This window comes from Gavia stellata, chromosome 9 (assembly GCF_030936135.1).
Source record: "Gavia stellata isolate bGavSte3 chromosome 9, bGavSte3.hap2, whole genome shotgun sequence".
NCBI classification, from domain to species: Eukaryota; Metazoa; Chordata; class Aves; order Gaviiformes; family Gaviidae; genus Gavia; species Gavia stellata.
In genome coordinates, this window is record NC_082602.1 from 25,187,203 (window position 1) to 25,200,707 (window position 13,505).

Here is a 13,505-nt window from a genome sequence, read left to right on the forward strand (position 1 = left end):
CTGGCTGCCAGACCTCCCACCTAACCACCCCCAGCTTCCTCCCAAAAAGTTCCCTGGGGCCACCCACCTGCACCAGCCGGGGGCCACCCCCAGCAGCAGCAGGGCCGGGGCAGCCCTCAGCCTGGCCCCTCTGATAGCAGCAGGGTGCTGCCCCTCGGCTCAGCTCCCCCAGCCCCAGAGCAGGGGCTGCCTCTGCCCCAGCAGCCCCCCAGTCCCAGCAGGCGAGGGGGGCAGCCCACCCACCCCAGTCCCACTCCAGTCCTGTTTACCTAGCACATCCTTGCACCCACCTGTCCCTCGGGGTGAGGGAAGCACGAATGTGGCTGCCGTGATATTTACCCAGCGGATAGCTGCCTGACACTGCGGCTTCTCACCGGAGCTGGCCCTGCCACAGGGGAGCCTCCCGGGACAAGAGGGGAATTGAGGCTGCAGGACGCCTGCGCCCACCCTCCTCACAGCTGATGAGGCCACCAGGCACCTGTCCCACACTGCGGTGATCCCTGCTCCCTCTGCCCACCTTGGGCATGGTCTCAGCCCCACTGGCCGCCCCCCACCTCTCAGAGCTCCAAAGGGGCATCCTGCTCCAGCTGGGGGGACGTGCCCCTGTCCTGCAGCCAGCTAGGGACACGGGGCAGCCAGCCCCTGCCACAGCCTCACACCAGGGGCAGGTGGTTACTGCCCCCACCCTGCCCAAGATGGAAAAAAAAAAACCTGGGGGGAAAAAAAAAAAAATCAAGTATTGTTAGAAGGTATGTTCAGAGCAAGGCTGCTGAGCACGCTGCCATAGGAATAAACATCGTCAATTATGTCATTTGACTGCAAAACTTAAAGTGCGCAAATAAAACCCCATCTCCCACAGTCCAAGTTTATCTGTAGCCCTCTGTATTTTGCGTCATTAGCATCTTTCCAGGGCGCCTTTAGACATACATGGCCATCGCGCTCATCGTGCCAAGTGTTTTCTCTAGAAACACAAGTAACTTCTCTCTGCCCTCGGCTGTCTGAGCTCTACAGCTCAACCCCCCCAGCCCCTCGCAGACCAGTACTTGTTCCATTGCAGATAAACCCTCACCCACAAACACAACCCCACAGCTCTTGGGGTGCTGACACAGCCCCCTCCCCAATGTTAGAGCTGCTCCACTGCCCCCAGTAACTGCTGAGCCCTCTGCATGCCCCCCCACACACCCTGGCCTTGCAGCACACCCAGCACAACTCAAGCACCCTCATGATCATCGCCAAGTCCAGCTTTTCCCCAAATTTCCATGGGGCACAGCTTGAGGAAGGGGTTTATGAGCCCACATCCGAGAGGAGGGCTCATGCTGCCCCCAGGGCTGCCCCATGCGAGTTCCCATGCTGTTGGGGTGTACAATCAGCAGCGAGATCTGGGCCCCCAGGGCCTTCCCAGGCTGGTGAGTGCCGTGAGCTGGCAGGCACTGGGCAGCGCCAGCCTGAGAGCACTGGCCCCCCAGAAACCCCAGCTACAGGGAGCTGCAGCTGGCTGGCAGAGACCCAGGCCATGGCCATTCCCAGCTGCACAGCAGCCAGGGTCACATTCCTGGGATAGCTGGCAGCTGTGCTGTTCACACAGGGAAAGGTCACCCTTGTGCACGCAGGCAGCTGCCAGGACCACCGCCTGGGCAGGGCAGGGGAAGGAGCAGCCCCAGGAGGCAGAGAGGAAGCCCAGCAGCTCCTGCCAGGGCTGAGCTTCTCCCTGGCTCCAGCCCAGCAGGATGCAGCCCTGGCACAGCCAAGGACGGGCAGCTGCACACAGCCCTGAGCAGGGGGCAAGCAAGGCCATAGCATGACAGAAGATGGAAACCCCAGTAAGTAAGGAGAGCTGGTGGCAGAGACACACATTTCTCTGTGACCACCTGCAGGACAGCCAGGCCAAGGCCACAGGGGTGCTGGGATGACCTGGGACTGGGACAGCTTTCACTAGGGCAAGACAAGAGCCAGCTGAGGGCAAGAGATTTATTGGTCATTCTCTATATACACATATATTAACCTGTAGTAGAAAGCAGCAGTCACCAAGTGCACAGAGCAGCACCAACTCGTGCCTCTTCTCACGCTGCCGCTGGAGACCCAGCCACACAGCCCAGCCCAAACTTACCCTCTTGCCTCCTCTGCGCTACAGCCAAATACAGGAGGGGGTGGGGAAGGGGAAGACTAAGACTAAACCTGCAGGCAGTGAGGGGGAAGAGCACAGCAGTGACTAGCAGGGCCTCAGCTGAGCCAGGACCAAAGACCACATCTCCTAGGGATGCAGGTAGAGCTCTGATTTGATCCCAAAAATAGTCACCTACCACAGTGCTGGGAATGGTAGGGACAGAGCCCTGAGGTTTTGTTCTTCCCCAACCAGGAGGTGGAGGTAGGACCACAAGTGGGAAGGATGGCTCCTCCATCACTGAGCCAGGCCACAGGGCCTGGATAAGTATGTGGCAGGGTGCAGTGAGTGCCAGGGAGCGCCCAGGGCTTGAGGCAGCTGCCAGGGGGCAGCCGGAGTGATGGGGGCACAGCTATGGGCAATGCTCCGCTGCAGGGACCCAGCTGTTGCAGGGCAAGGAGGGCTGGTCTGCCCCCAGCCTGGCACTGGCAGGAGGAGCACTGAGCGCAAGCGTCCTCTGGCAGGGTGACACCACGCTGGGAACCAAGCAGCCCAGGCTCCCGGCTGCAAGGGTGCCTGCTGTCCTGGGTGTCAGGCAGTGCAGGACCCAGGAGCTGGCTGGGCCTGTTTCAGTCACTTGATGAGCACCTGGTTGCACAGAGCACACACGAACACTGTCTCCCTCTGAGCCTCTGGGGCTGGAAAAGAAAGCAGGTGTCAGAGATGCTCTCCTTCCCCACCACAGGCTAGGGACCCCAGCCATAAAGCTGCTGTGAGAGCTGCAAACCCATCACTGCTCTGATCTGAGCCAGGGAGCACTGGGCAGGTCCTGCTAACTCTCCCCACCAGGGCTGGGGCAAATGCCTGCAGCAGAGAGCACAGGTGGGAGCAGGAGCTCTGCCCTCTTCCACCTTTCCACTCACCCGTGGCTCCCATCACAGCCTTGGGGACTTTGAAGGAGCAACACCTGGAGCAGAAGCTGTTCCCACAGTTACTGCAGCTCCGCTGTGGAGAGAAAGGAAGGTGAGACACTACTCCAGGCACACTCCCAGCCCTCCCTGGCCAACTCCAGTGCCAGAGCACTGCTAACAGCATTCCCTGCTGAAGGGGAGTGGGTGCAAGCCCTGAGGCCCCCCAAGCAATAGCAGATGGGCCATCTGCCAGTGACACCTGGACAAATTGCCCAGGCCTATCACTGGATCTGCATGCAAATATGCTCTAACATCACAGGCAGCCTGTGCCCAGCCTAAGCACAGGCTCCAGGGGGTTTAAGGACACTACGTGACTTCTGTGCTGTAACTCCGGAGGGAAGTAAGGTCCAGAGAGTCCCAGACATATATCAGGCTAACCCAGGAGGAAGGGGAGGAGGCCATGAGTCTGGAGAACAGGAGGCAACAGGAAGACAGCAATGCGAATCTGGAGGGGGCAAGAGATACATCCTTCCCAGAACTGCCCAGGGGACTGCATGCCAAACATCACACATGGGGGCTCAGACAAGATAACAAGGGTGGCCTTTGCTCCCCTAGTTCCCACAAACAGACCCATGCTCTGCTTCACCGGAAAGCTCTCAGGCCATAAGACGTGGGCTAAACCAGGGCACGAAGCAGATGCCTAGTACACCAGCACACACGGGTTTGGCCTGAGGCAGCTTCTAAAGGAGAAAAAGGTACAAAGGCTCCACAGCACAAGGGATCCGTGGCACCCTTAGGCATGCAACAACATCCAGCACTTAGGTGATGTCATCTGCTGCTGGGCTGTGACTGAGGCCAGCCACCCAAGCTGCTGGAGAAAGCCAGGGCGAGCCAGACATGCACAACACCACTGCCCCAGGTGCAGGCAGCAAGCTGGGGCAGAAACTGAAGACTCACCCTCTTCTTGAGCACAGAGAAGGTGGCTGCACAGCCCGTGCAGCTCCCTGGAAGAAAGAGAGCGGAAGTCAGGCAGGGCTCTGCTGCCTGGGACTGCGAGAGGCACAGGAGCACCCGTGCCTGTTGCAAAGGCTCAGCTTGGAGACCACACTGCTGCACCCTCTCATCCCTGCCCTTCCCAGGAAAGCTGGGAACATCCTCCCCATGGAGGAGGGAGGTCATTGGAGGTATCAGCACAGCCCTAGCAGGCACCATGCCATTCCATCCACTCCCAGTTCAGTGCTCGCCACTGGGAGCAGCACAGACCCCTCTCCAGTGAGCTCCCAAGCAGCACCCACTCCCAGCCTTACCAAAGTTGTTGCTGGGGTAGCGCTTGCGCAGGCGCTCGGTCAGGCGTGACACCTTGCTGCGGATGACCTCATTTTTGCTCATAAAACCATTGTCCGGGAGGCTGAGGTCAAAATCTGCTGAGCACTGAGAGCTCTCGTCATCCTCCTGCAGAGGACAGAGCCAGCTGAGTGCGGAGGGGTGGCTGGGGGCACACTCAGGGGCTGCAGGGCAGCCTGCCCCAGAGATGGGCACCCAACAAGCAGGATGCTCCACCTGACATTGCCACGAGCCACCAGCAACCCAGGCAAAGGCTGCCAGTTCCAGCTGGGAGAAGATGCCCCTCTTGCCCACCTTGGCATGGCAGTACTCACCATGACCAGCAGCTGGTTCTCCTTCTCCCGCAGCATGGGACAAAGAGGAGAGGCAGTACAGATGGAGTCAGAGGTGCCCAGCCCCACACCTGCCCTCTCCGAGCGCCCAGTTTGCCTGCCAAGGCCCTCCCTCACTACTTCCCACCTCAGCTGCCCTGCAGGCACAGCCCACCCCCACCAGCCTGAAACCTCGATAGCATCTTTGAACTCTTCGTCAGGCTCTGCCTCCTCTGCCTCCTCCACGCTGCCAGGGGTAAGGTCCTGCAAGAGATGCAGAGAGCTAGTCCTGCTGTACCCCCATCCCTGTCCAACGGGGGGCGCATACTTCCGTGGCAGGGTCTGGGACAAAGGACCAGCCCCCCAGCCACTCCCTGAGAAGACACAACTCTCAATTGGTGGGGTGAGCCCCTGCCTCCCCAGCCTGAGTCCATACACATAACAAAAGGACTGAGCCAAGCCCACAGCACAGCAGGGCAGCCCCCAGTAACTCAGGAGAGGCTCCGGGGCTTCCAGCAAAGCTGGCAGCTGGAAGGAGCTTGTGGGTAGAGGGACACAGGCACAGTCAGACCAAAGGGCTGACCCTGCAGCTCCCACCCCACAACTGCCAGCCCTACCCCCCTCTCACCTCTGTGGTGGTGGGTGTGGGGGTCCGATCTGGGGGAGGAGCAGCTGGCAGGGGTTCGGCAGGCTCTGGAGTGCTCTCAAGGGGTTTGGTGCCCACACACTGCTCAATCGAGGCTTTGAACTCCGTTATCACTGGTAAGAGGGGAACGCAGCTGGAGCAGGGTGGCACTTCCCTTCTCCCAGCCCCACCACACAAAAGCTGGTTGCAAGAGCCGATCTCCAGGGCTCCCAGTGGGACGTTAGCACGTACAACCTTCACCCATCAGGTACCCTGAGCCCTCCTCTGCTCACACATCAAAGTTAGGGCAACAAGGAACTCCCCACCACCTGCCCCAGCTCAGGACAGGGAACAGCAGGGGCCTTAGTCACAGCTCAGACACACAGATCTCATCCAACTCTCCTCCAGCACGCGCCACAGAACAGGGAGCGCCTCCAGCTCTTCTCCTCCCCTCTGACAGCACGTTTTCAACCCTGCGTCACACATTGCCAGAGGCACCAAGAGTACTTCAAGTCCTGCAGAGCAGGGTCAGGGACCGAGAGGGGTGTCGATGCTCATGCGCAGGCTGCGTTGCCAGGCCCCGGTTTGCCACAGGACAGACGAGAGCAGGAAACAGCACCCAGGCCAGGACACATAATCAGGAGAGACTCTCGCCTCTCACAGCCAAGTCCCAGGACCCCTCCACCCAACCTGGGCTGCTGAGCACCATCCCTAGGACATCGTTGCCCTTGGGAGGGCGGGGTGTCAGATCCCATGGCAGAGCCCGACACAGCACACTGGGCTCACATGAGGGTGCTGGAGAGGTCCAGGGCAGGATCCCTTGGCTTCAGAAGGCCTTTCCACAACCTATCCCAGACAGGCCACTCCCAGGGAGGGCTCTTACCTTGGTAGAACTGGGTGTTGCCCAAGAAGAGGGTGCTGTTGAGAATAGCCAGGACCCAGCAGAGGGGCAGCAGGTAAAGGATGCAGACAAAGCCCAACAGTGCCCCATAAAACCTGGGAAGAAGCAGCAGAACAATGCAGTCAAGACAGAGCAACTCACGCCACAAGCACAAGCCCTGATCCTCCGCCTGCTCTCTTCAGGTACCAAACACATCAAATGCAGCTCCACAGGCAAGAGCCCCTCTCCCTGCTGAGCCCACCACAGGATGCCTGACCTGGTGCTACTCACTGGGAAGAGACAGCGGGGTTCTCCCAGTACAGTACACGGTACACTGCCTCGCAGTTGCAGCACATGCCACTCAGGAACCCCTCCAGCTGGATCAGGCTGCAAACAAGACCTCACAGTCAAGAAGAGGCCCCACAAACACACCCTGGCTCCCCCACACTCATATGCTTTATGGTGGCCAGGCTGGCATGAACCCAGGCCCTCTGCAGCCACAGAGAAGCCTTCCCAGCTGCAGAGCCCCCAGGAGCCCCACAGCCAGGAGGGCTCCAGAGACTCACAAGCTCTTGACCTGGGCGATGGCCTCCTGTCGCGAGAGCTGCACCCTGCGCAGGTCCTCCCGGCGGACACTGTGGTACCTCCTGCGCACCAGCTCCGGCTCCGAGGGCTGGGCCCGGCAAGTCTCCTGCAGGTAGCCCAGCAGGGCCGGCACCACGACCAACAGGGCGAGCACCGAGTACCAGGCAGCTGGAAGAGGTGGGACAGCGTCAGCTACGGGGGTCCGGGGAGGGGACCGGCCCCGTCCCCCCACACGCACCTTGGCCGAGGGTGAGCAGGAGAAAGTTGAGGCCGAGGCAGACGAGGAGGGAGCACACGGGCCGCTGCCACCTGCGGAGAGGAGGGAGGGTGAGGGACGTAAGGCCCCGGGGACAGTCTCGGTCCCAGCCCAGCCCACACTTACCGGAGGAGGGAGCGGACGCCCTCGGCGGCGTCCCGCAGTGGCTCCAGGTAGAGCTCCAGCCGCCGGTAGCTCCGCACCAGTTCCAGCAGGTCGAAAGCGGCGGCGGCCTTGGGCGGCGAAGGCTCCGGCGGGGCCTCACCACCCCCCGCCGCGCCTTCGGGGCCGCCCCCCGCCCCGTCCCGCTCCACCGCCTGCATGCGGGGCCGGGACAGACCGGGCCGGGCCCACCGCCCACCGAGCTCGGCCCTACGCTGCACCCTACTTCCGTGAAGCCGCCAGGTGCGCCGTGACCTCACCGGCAGCACCGTCACGCAGCCAATCAGAAGAGCCGGACTAGAAAGCGCAGGCAGAAGCCACACCCCTGCGCGGGCAAAGGGGCGGAAGAGGCCTCGGCCCCGGAAGCGGCGGCGGTTCGGCCCCGCCCCGCCCCGCCCCGCCCCGCCCGGCCCAGCCCGGCCCGCGGGCGCCCGTCGGCGGCGGGGTAGGGCGGTGCAGGGGCTCGGGCCCGTGGGTGTGCTCTGGGTCCTGCGACCTGCCCGGGCTGGGGCTCGGGGCCGGCCATCGGGCCCGGCAGCTCCGGTCTAGATATGGGGCTCAGCCCCGACCTGGGGCTAATCTGGGTCCCAGCCTGGTCCCAATCCGGGTCTGGTCCGGTCTAGGTCTCAGTCCCAGCCTGGGTCCCGTCCCAGTCCAGGGCTGGGCACTGATCCCGGTCTGACCCTGACCTGTGGCTCAGTCCCAATCTGGGTCTGACCCTGATCCGGGTCTAATCCTGACCCAGGGCTCAGTCCCAGTCTGGGTCTCGGCATGGCCAGCTCCCAGCCGTATCGGGCACTGTGGGTTTGTCCCCATGGGCCCCATCACTGGGGCACCTGTCCGCAGGGAGAGACCAGAGACCAGCCCCGCACTGGGGGTCCCTGGGAGGGAGCAGGGAGTTCCCCCCAGGTCCGTGAGCATGGCAGCTCATCCGCTGTCTCTCCATGCCCCCCGAGCAGCTCAGCCCTGGCCGCGCTGGTGCTGCCCCGCGGAGCAGCCTGCGGTCCTGCTCCCACCACCTCGGGCATCACAGGCTGTGTCTGCCAGACACTTGGCAGTAGGGCAGGGCTGCTGGCTCCCAGGGGTGCTCTGGGGACTCCAGGCTGTGTCGGATGCCAAAAGGGAGGATGCCATCCCATAATACTCAGTGCAACCTTGTTAACCCTATGCTAGCTCTTGGGCTATGAAGGCAGTGCAGGGCTCAACGCTGCTGCCAGCTGCCTGCAGCCTCCAGTGAGCAGGGCACGTGTCCTGCGGGCAGGGGGCTGCGGGTAGAGGTTCAAGGCTGATCCCCATCCCAAGAGAGCAGCCCAGGGCCGGAGCCAGCCCCAGGAGATGCTGGCTGCCCCCAGCCTGCCCCAGGCTCTCTGGGGACCCAGCAGCAGGGGCACAGCTGCCCAGCAGTGCCCCAGCCCCGGAACAGAGAGCCCTTTCAGCCAGGGAGTGATGAAGCCCATAGGAATGTGGCTCTATCCTGTCCCCATCACATCCCTGCAGCCACACAGCCCCGGGGACTTGGCCTCCCTCTGCACTGCTGGGCCACGGGAGGTGCCCGCACCCAGATAAGCACCAGGCTGTGCCCTGTCTCTGGAGGGGTCAGTGGGGCCAGGGACAGCCCCTGTCCCCAAGGGCAGGGTTTTAAGCCTCTCTACCAGGGACCAGTGGCTCAGCACTGGGGAGCCTGTCCATGACCCCAGAGCACGCCAGGATGTTGTGACCACGGCCAGAGGCTCCAGGCAGGGAGGCCCTAGGGTGCAGGGCTACAGAGCCGGGTGTGATCTCAGCTCAGACCCCATCCCCAGCAGGTCTCAGACCCGGCACAAAGCCCCAGACACCCAGTGAGCGCCAACATTGCTTTATTTGGAATCCATAGGCACCGGAGAGGTGGCTGGAGAAGGAGAGAGACGGCACGACAGGCAGGGCTGCAGAAAGCCAGGGAAAGGCACTTGTGGTGGCAGAAGCCCCGCTGGGCGTCTCAGGCAGCTTGGGCCAGGGGCTGCATGGGAGCTGGTGGGGGCAGGCGGTGTCAGGGACCAGCCCTGACACAGGGTAGGGACAGCAAGCACATCCTGCCCAGGGAAGGGGTAGATGGCCTGGGGGCTGGCAGGGCCCCCGAGCACACGGGGGCATCGGCTGGGACAGCACCTCATGATGGAAGCCGTGACCCAGCGCCAACTCCGGACCCCTCCAAGCCCCAGGGGGATCACGGCTGCTGCTCTCCACCCTAAAAAAGGCACCAGGGAACCCCAGGCAACAGCCAGAGCCCATGGCCAGCTGCTGGGGACACTTGTCCTGCTGATCCAAGCCCACGCAGAGATGGAGGCAGACCCTCCGTCACACTGGGAGAGATGACGAGGACCTGTCTCCAGGCAGGGTGAGGAGGGCTTGTGGCAGGGCAGCCTCGGTGTGGTGCTCCTCCAAAAATTCCCAGTCTCTGGCTGCCCATTGCTCCAGTCGGCCCTATACGGCCTTCTCAGGGCTTGGCACCCAGCGGGCTGTGAAGGCTGACCCAGGGCTGGGCTGGCCCCGCTGCTGGCATCGTCTTCTCCTGTTCCCCAAGACAGGCTGTGTCCCCACAATGCCTGGCCCCAGCCCTCCCACAGCCACGGTGCCAGCAGCAGCCCAGCACCTCCATGCTCACCCTTCCCCTCTGCCTCGCCATGGTCTGCGGGCAGCGCAGGGCCCGGAGATGGAGCCAGAGCTCATCCCAGAGCTGCAGAGACAGGCAGGGCTGCAGGCCAGTCTCCAGCGCTGCCGGCGAGGCCATGCCTGTCCCTGCTGGGGCAGCTGGGCTCCAGGGCAGGCTCGGTGGCTCTGGATGGCTCAGAGCCACAAACCTCGCTACAGGAGGGCAGGACCCAGTGCCCGGCTCCCTTCTCCCCCAGGGGCACCTGGCCCCATCCCTAGGCAGTACGAGCCCCAAGGCTGGAGGAATTTACCCCCAGCCCAGGGTCACAGGACCAGGCTATGGCCCTGCTCGCCCTTCCCCTCACCCCACAGCAACGGAGGACTTGCTGCCCTGTGTGGGCTCAGCCCCCAAACAGGACAGCGTGTCTGGGGTGATGCTGGGTCAGGCTGTGTGGGACCGAGGTGTCTCTGCACCCCTGGAGCACAGGGCAGGGAGGGGCTGAGCCCCGCGGGGCTCTGGCAAGACGGCGGACGTGTTCAGGCCAGACAGGAGGAGGGGCCCGGGATGGGGAAGCCGAGATCAGAGCCTCCTCCGTTAGGGAACTGCAGAGGTGCCGCGCAGTTGGAAACGGCAGGAGGGGGCTGCCAGTGGGTCGGGGGGGGTTATGCCCACCCAACCCCACTACGTACCACTGACCCCTGCTCAGCGCCCCCAGGCCAGTCCCCCTCTGCCCTGGGGACAGGTCGGCACCCACCTGAGCACGCAGCATCTGCAAGGCCAGGGGCAGGGGAGTTGGGCAGGGGCCCTGTGGGGCTCCCAGAAATTGGGGTCCCTCTTAGGGGCTCTCCGCTTGGGTCCTTCCACTTGCAATAGCCTACATCTGTCCAGGGGTGGGAGAGAGGCCTGTGCAGCAGCTGGGTGTCCATGCTGTCTCGGCAGGATGCAGGGGAAGCTGTGCTCGGGCAAGGCCTCTGTCTGTCCATCTGTCTGCGCAGGAGTCTCCGGAGGAAGCGTGGTGCAGTCAGCCAGGAGGGGATGAGGTGGCAGGGTCACTTTGTCCCGAAGGGGGGCTGCGCTCCGTCCACGGGCGAGGAGAAGGGGAGCCGAGTGCCGCGGCGTCTCAGATGATGTCACGCTGGTCCCGGCAGCGCCGTGACAGGCAGTAGAGCCCAGAGAAGAGGTACAGGCAGGCGGCGATGCCCCCGCAGACGGAGGCGCCCAGATACGCACCGTAGAGGCAGTGCTGGCTGTAGCCCGGCAGGTTGCAATAGCTTTTCTGCTCGGCCTTGTAGCCCATGATGCCGGTGGCGGCCGCGTAGAGCCCCACGCCCAGCGCCAGGTCATGCACCAGGTTGGTGAGGAGCCAGCGGGAGCCCAGCCAGGGCACCAGCGCCCAGCGCCCCAGCAGGCTCAGCCCGAAGAGGGCCAGGGTGAGGAGCCAGACCAGGACAGCAGCGAAGAGGGCGAAGTGGGCCGCCCCCTCGTACTTGTGAGCCGCCACCGTCACCCAGAAGGCAGCGCCCAGCGCCAGCTGCCCCAGGCGCAGCAGGCCCAGCGGGCTCCGCAGGTAGGCGCGGTGGAGGCTGAGGGAGCCGCGGGCCGGCGGCCCCGGGGGCGGCGGCACTGCCGGCGGAGCCGTCCGGGCCATGGCGGGGCCCTGCCTGCTCCAGCGCGGCTCGGGCGGGACTCAGGGCCCCGGCAGCGACTTCCTCCCCCGGCCGCTGCCAAACATCTGGCGCCTAACGGTCCTCCCCGCGCGGGGCCTCTCTCCCCTCCTCCCCGCCCCGCCTCCGCGCCCCGCCGCGCCCCCCGCCGGCCCACCGGACACCCGCGGGCCGCCGCGGACGCCTGCGGCCGCCGTCGGGCGGGGACCGCCGCGCCCCCCCGCCGTCCCACCGACGCGGGTGCCGGCGGCCGGGTCGGGGTGGAGCGCACCGGGACCCCGCGCGGCGGCCGCCGGGGGGCGCGCGCCGGGGCTCCCCTCTACGTCACCGGGATTCCCCCTCGGTGTGACGCGCGCCGGGGCTCCGCCCGGGGGCGGGGCCTCGCCCGCCCCGTCCCCGCCTATTGAAGCCACTTGCGCCACGTGTCCCCGCTCCGAGAGGCGGTGCGGCCGCGCCCCTCGGCGCCGATTGGCCCTGGCAGCGGGAGGCGGGCGCGGATTGGCGGCGTGGGGAGGAGCGGGGCGGGGCGCGGCGGGTGAACGAACGCGGCGCGCGGCGCGAGGCAGCGGCGGGATCCCGGTGCGGAGCGGTCCCGGGAGCGCAGCGGCCACGTGGTGGACCCGCGCCCGCCGCCACCGCCAGGTCTGTGCGAGGGGCGGGGCAGCGGCGGAGGGAAAGTGGGTCACGACGGGGCCCAGCGCCCCGGGCACCGGCGGGGCGGGACCGCACCTGCGTGCGCCGGACCGAGCCGGGCGCCTCCCGCGTTCCCGGGCGGCCCCGCCCGCGCGGCTGGCCTCCTGCCCGGCGCCCCGGCCCGCCCTCTCCCTGCGGCCGCGGCGCGTCCTTCCCCCGCCGCCCGCCCTTCCTCACCGGCATCCGCGCCGGATCCCGGGGGAGGCGGGACGCGGCGGGAGCGGAGCGGAGCCTGACGCCGTCTTTCCGGCACCCGCAGCGGCCGGGGCCATGGGCACGCCGGCCTCAGTGGTGAGCGACCCTCCGGGGCGGGCGGCGCCCGCAGCCCGCGGCCGCAAGCGGGCCTCGGCCAACATCTTCCAGGGCGTGGGGCTGCCGGAGCTGCGGAGCCTGTTCCGGAGCGGCGGGGCCGAGCGGCCCGAGGAGCGCGCCCGCCTCGTCTGGCGGTACGCGGGCCAGCGGCGCATGGCGCGGGCCCTGCGGCGGCTCCGGCGGCGGCCGGCCCAGCCCGGCGGCGGGATGGCGGCGCTGCGGCGTTTCGGCCGCCTGCGGTAGGTGCGGGCCGGGGCGGCGGGGGAAGCGCGATGGGGCCGCGCCGCTAACACACGCCTCTTCCCCGCAGGATCGCGGAGAAGCAGCCGGACAGCGGCCGCGGGGCCGGGGCGCAGCGCTGAGCGGCCAGGCCGTGGAGGAGCGGGGCTGCCGGACAGCGGGTGCTGGGACAGCCGGTCTCTCCGAGGACACTAAGTGTACTGGGCAGGGTGCAATGGTTAATTAAAGGTGGACAGTGGCGGCTGCGTGAGGCTCTGGCTGTGTCCTGCCAACCCCCGGCCATCACCCAGGGCGGCAGGACCTTGGTCCAGGCCGTTGTACTGGACCCAGTGGAAGGGGAACAGCTCCAACCTGCTTTAGGGTGCTGCAGAGACATGGAGGCAGCCAGCTGAACGGCAGCTCTGTTATTCAGATGGTTGCATGGTTTAAATACATTACATACATTTCTACAGTGCATTAGAACAATACATTTTGGGTCAGTTGGAGATGCAGCTGGGCCCGGCTAGGGAGCAGGGGGTCTCACTGCTGCCCGCCCTGTGCTTGCACAGCCAGTGCTGAGCCCCCTCCCCGCAAAGGAGACAAGGGAGCTGCTCTCCCCTCCCAGGCTCAAGCAGCAGAGCTCCAACCTGCCTTCATTCCCCCCCACCCCCCAAAGATGGGCTAACAGGACAGCAAGACCCAACACCAGCTTCCCCCAGCAGCAGGAGAAGCCACAGCTCAAGACAAGCAGATGCAGGCAGCAGCCCTGGTACCGTTTTACACAAGCTGAGCAGCTTCTGGGGAAGAGAGGGG

The 13,505-nt window shown here is 65.2% G+C and overlaps 3 protein-coding genes across 4 annotated transcripts; 1 reads left to right on the forward strand and 2 right to left on the reverse strand.

Moving 5' to 3' along the window:
• Positions 1–1,987: 1,987 nt before the first annotated feature.
• On the reverse strand, positions 1,988–7,336 carry ZFYVE27 (zinc finger FYVE-type containing 27). Of its 2 annotated transcripts, XM_059821017.1 has the most exons (12): positions 7,140–7,336; positions 6,996–7,066; positions 6,739–6,925; positions 6,464–6,559; positions 6,176–6,288; positions 5,296–5,426; positions 4,860–4,931; positions 4,671–4,691; positions 4,320–4,464; positions 3,970–4,016; positions 3,025–3,106; positions 1,988–2,799 (listed from the first exon to the last, which is right to left on the reverse strand). In XM_059821017.1, the coding sequence occupies exons 1-12, from the start codon at positions 7,334–7,336 to the stop codon at positions 2,735–2,737; spliced, it is 1,227 nt and encodes a 408-aa protein (XP_059677000.1). In that variant the 3' UTR covers positions 1,988–2,734. The 2 variants fall into 2 exon arrangements, with proteins under 2 accessions (XP_059677000.1, XP_059677001.1); XM_059821018.1 differs by lacking the exon at positions 4,671–4,691.
• Positions 7,337–10,917: 3,581 nt separating this feature from the next.
• On the reverse strand, positions 10,918–11,452 carry MARVELD1 (MARVEL domain containing 1). The gene has a single exon (XM_059821282.1). The coding sequence runs from the start codon at positions 11,450–11,452 to the stop codon at positions 10,925–10,927; it is 528 nt and encodes a 175-aa protein (XP_059677265.1). The 3' UTR covers positions 10,918–10,924.
• A 979-nt stretch (positions 11,453–12,431) lies between these two features.
• AVPI1 (arginine vasopressin induced 1) lies at positions 12,432–12,835 on the forward strand. The gene is made up of 2 exons (XM_059821343.1): positions 12,432–12,712; positions 12,784–12,835. Exons 1-2 carry the CDS (start codon positions 12,432–12,434, stop codon positions 12,833–12,835), a joined length of 333 nt encoding a protein of 110 aa, XP_059677326.1.
• The last annotated feature ends 670 nt before the right edge of the window (positions 12,836–13,505 follow it).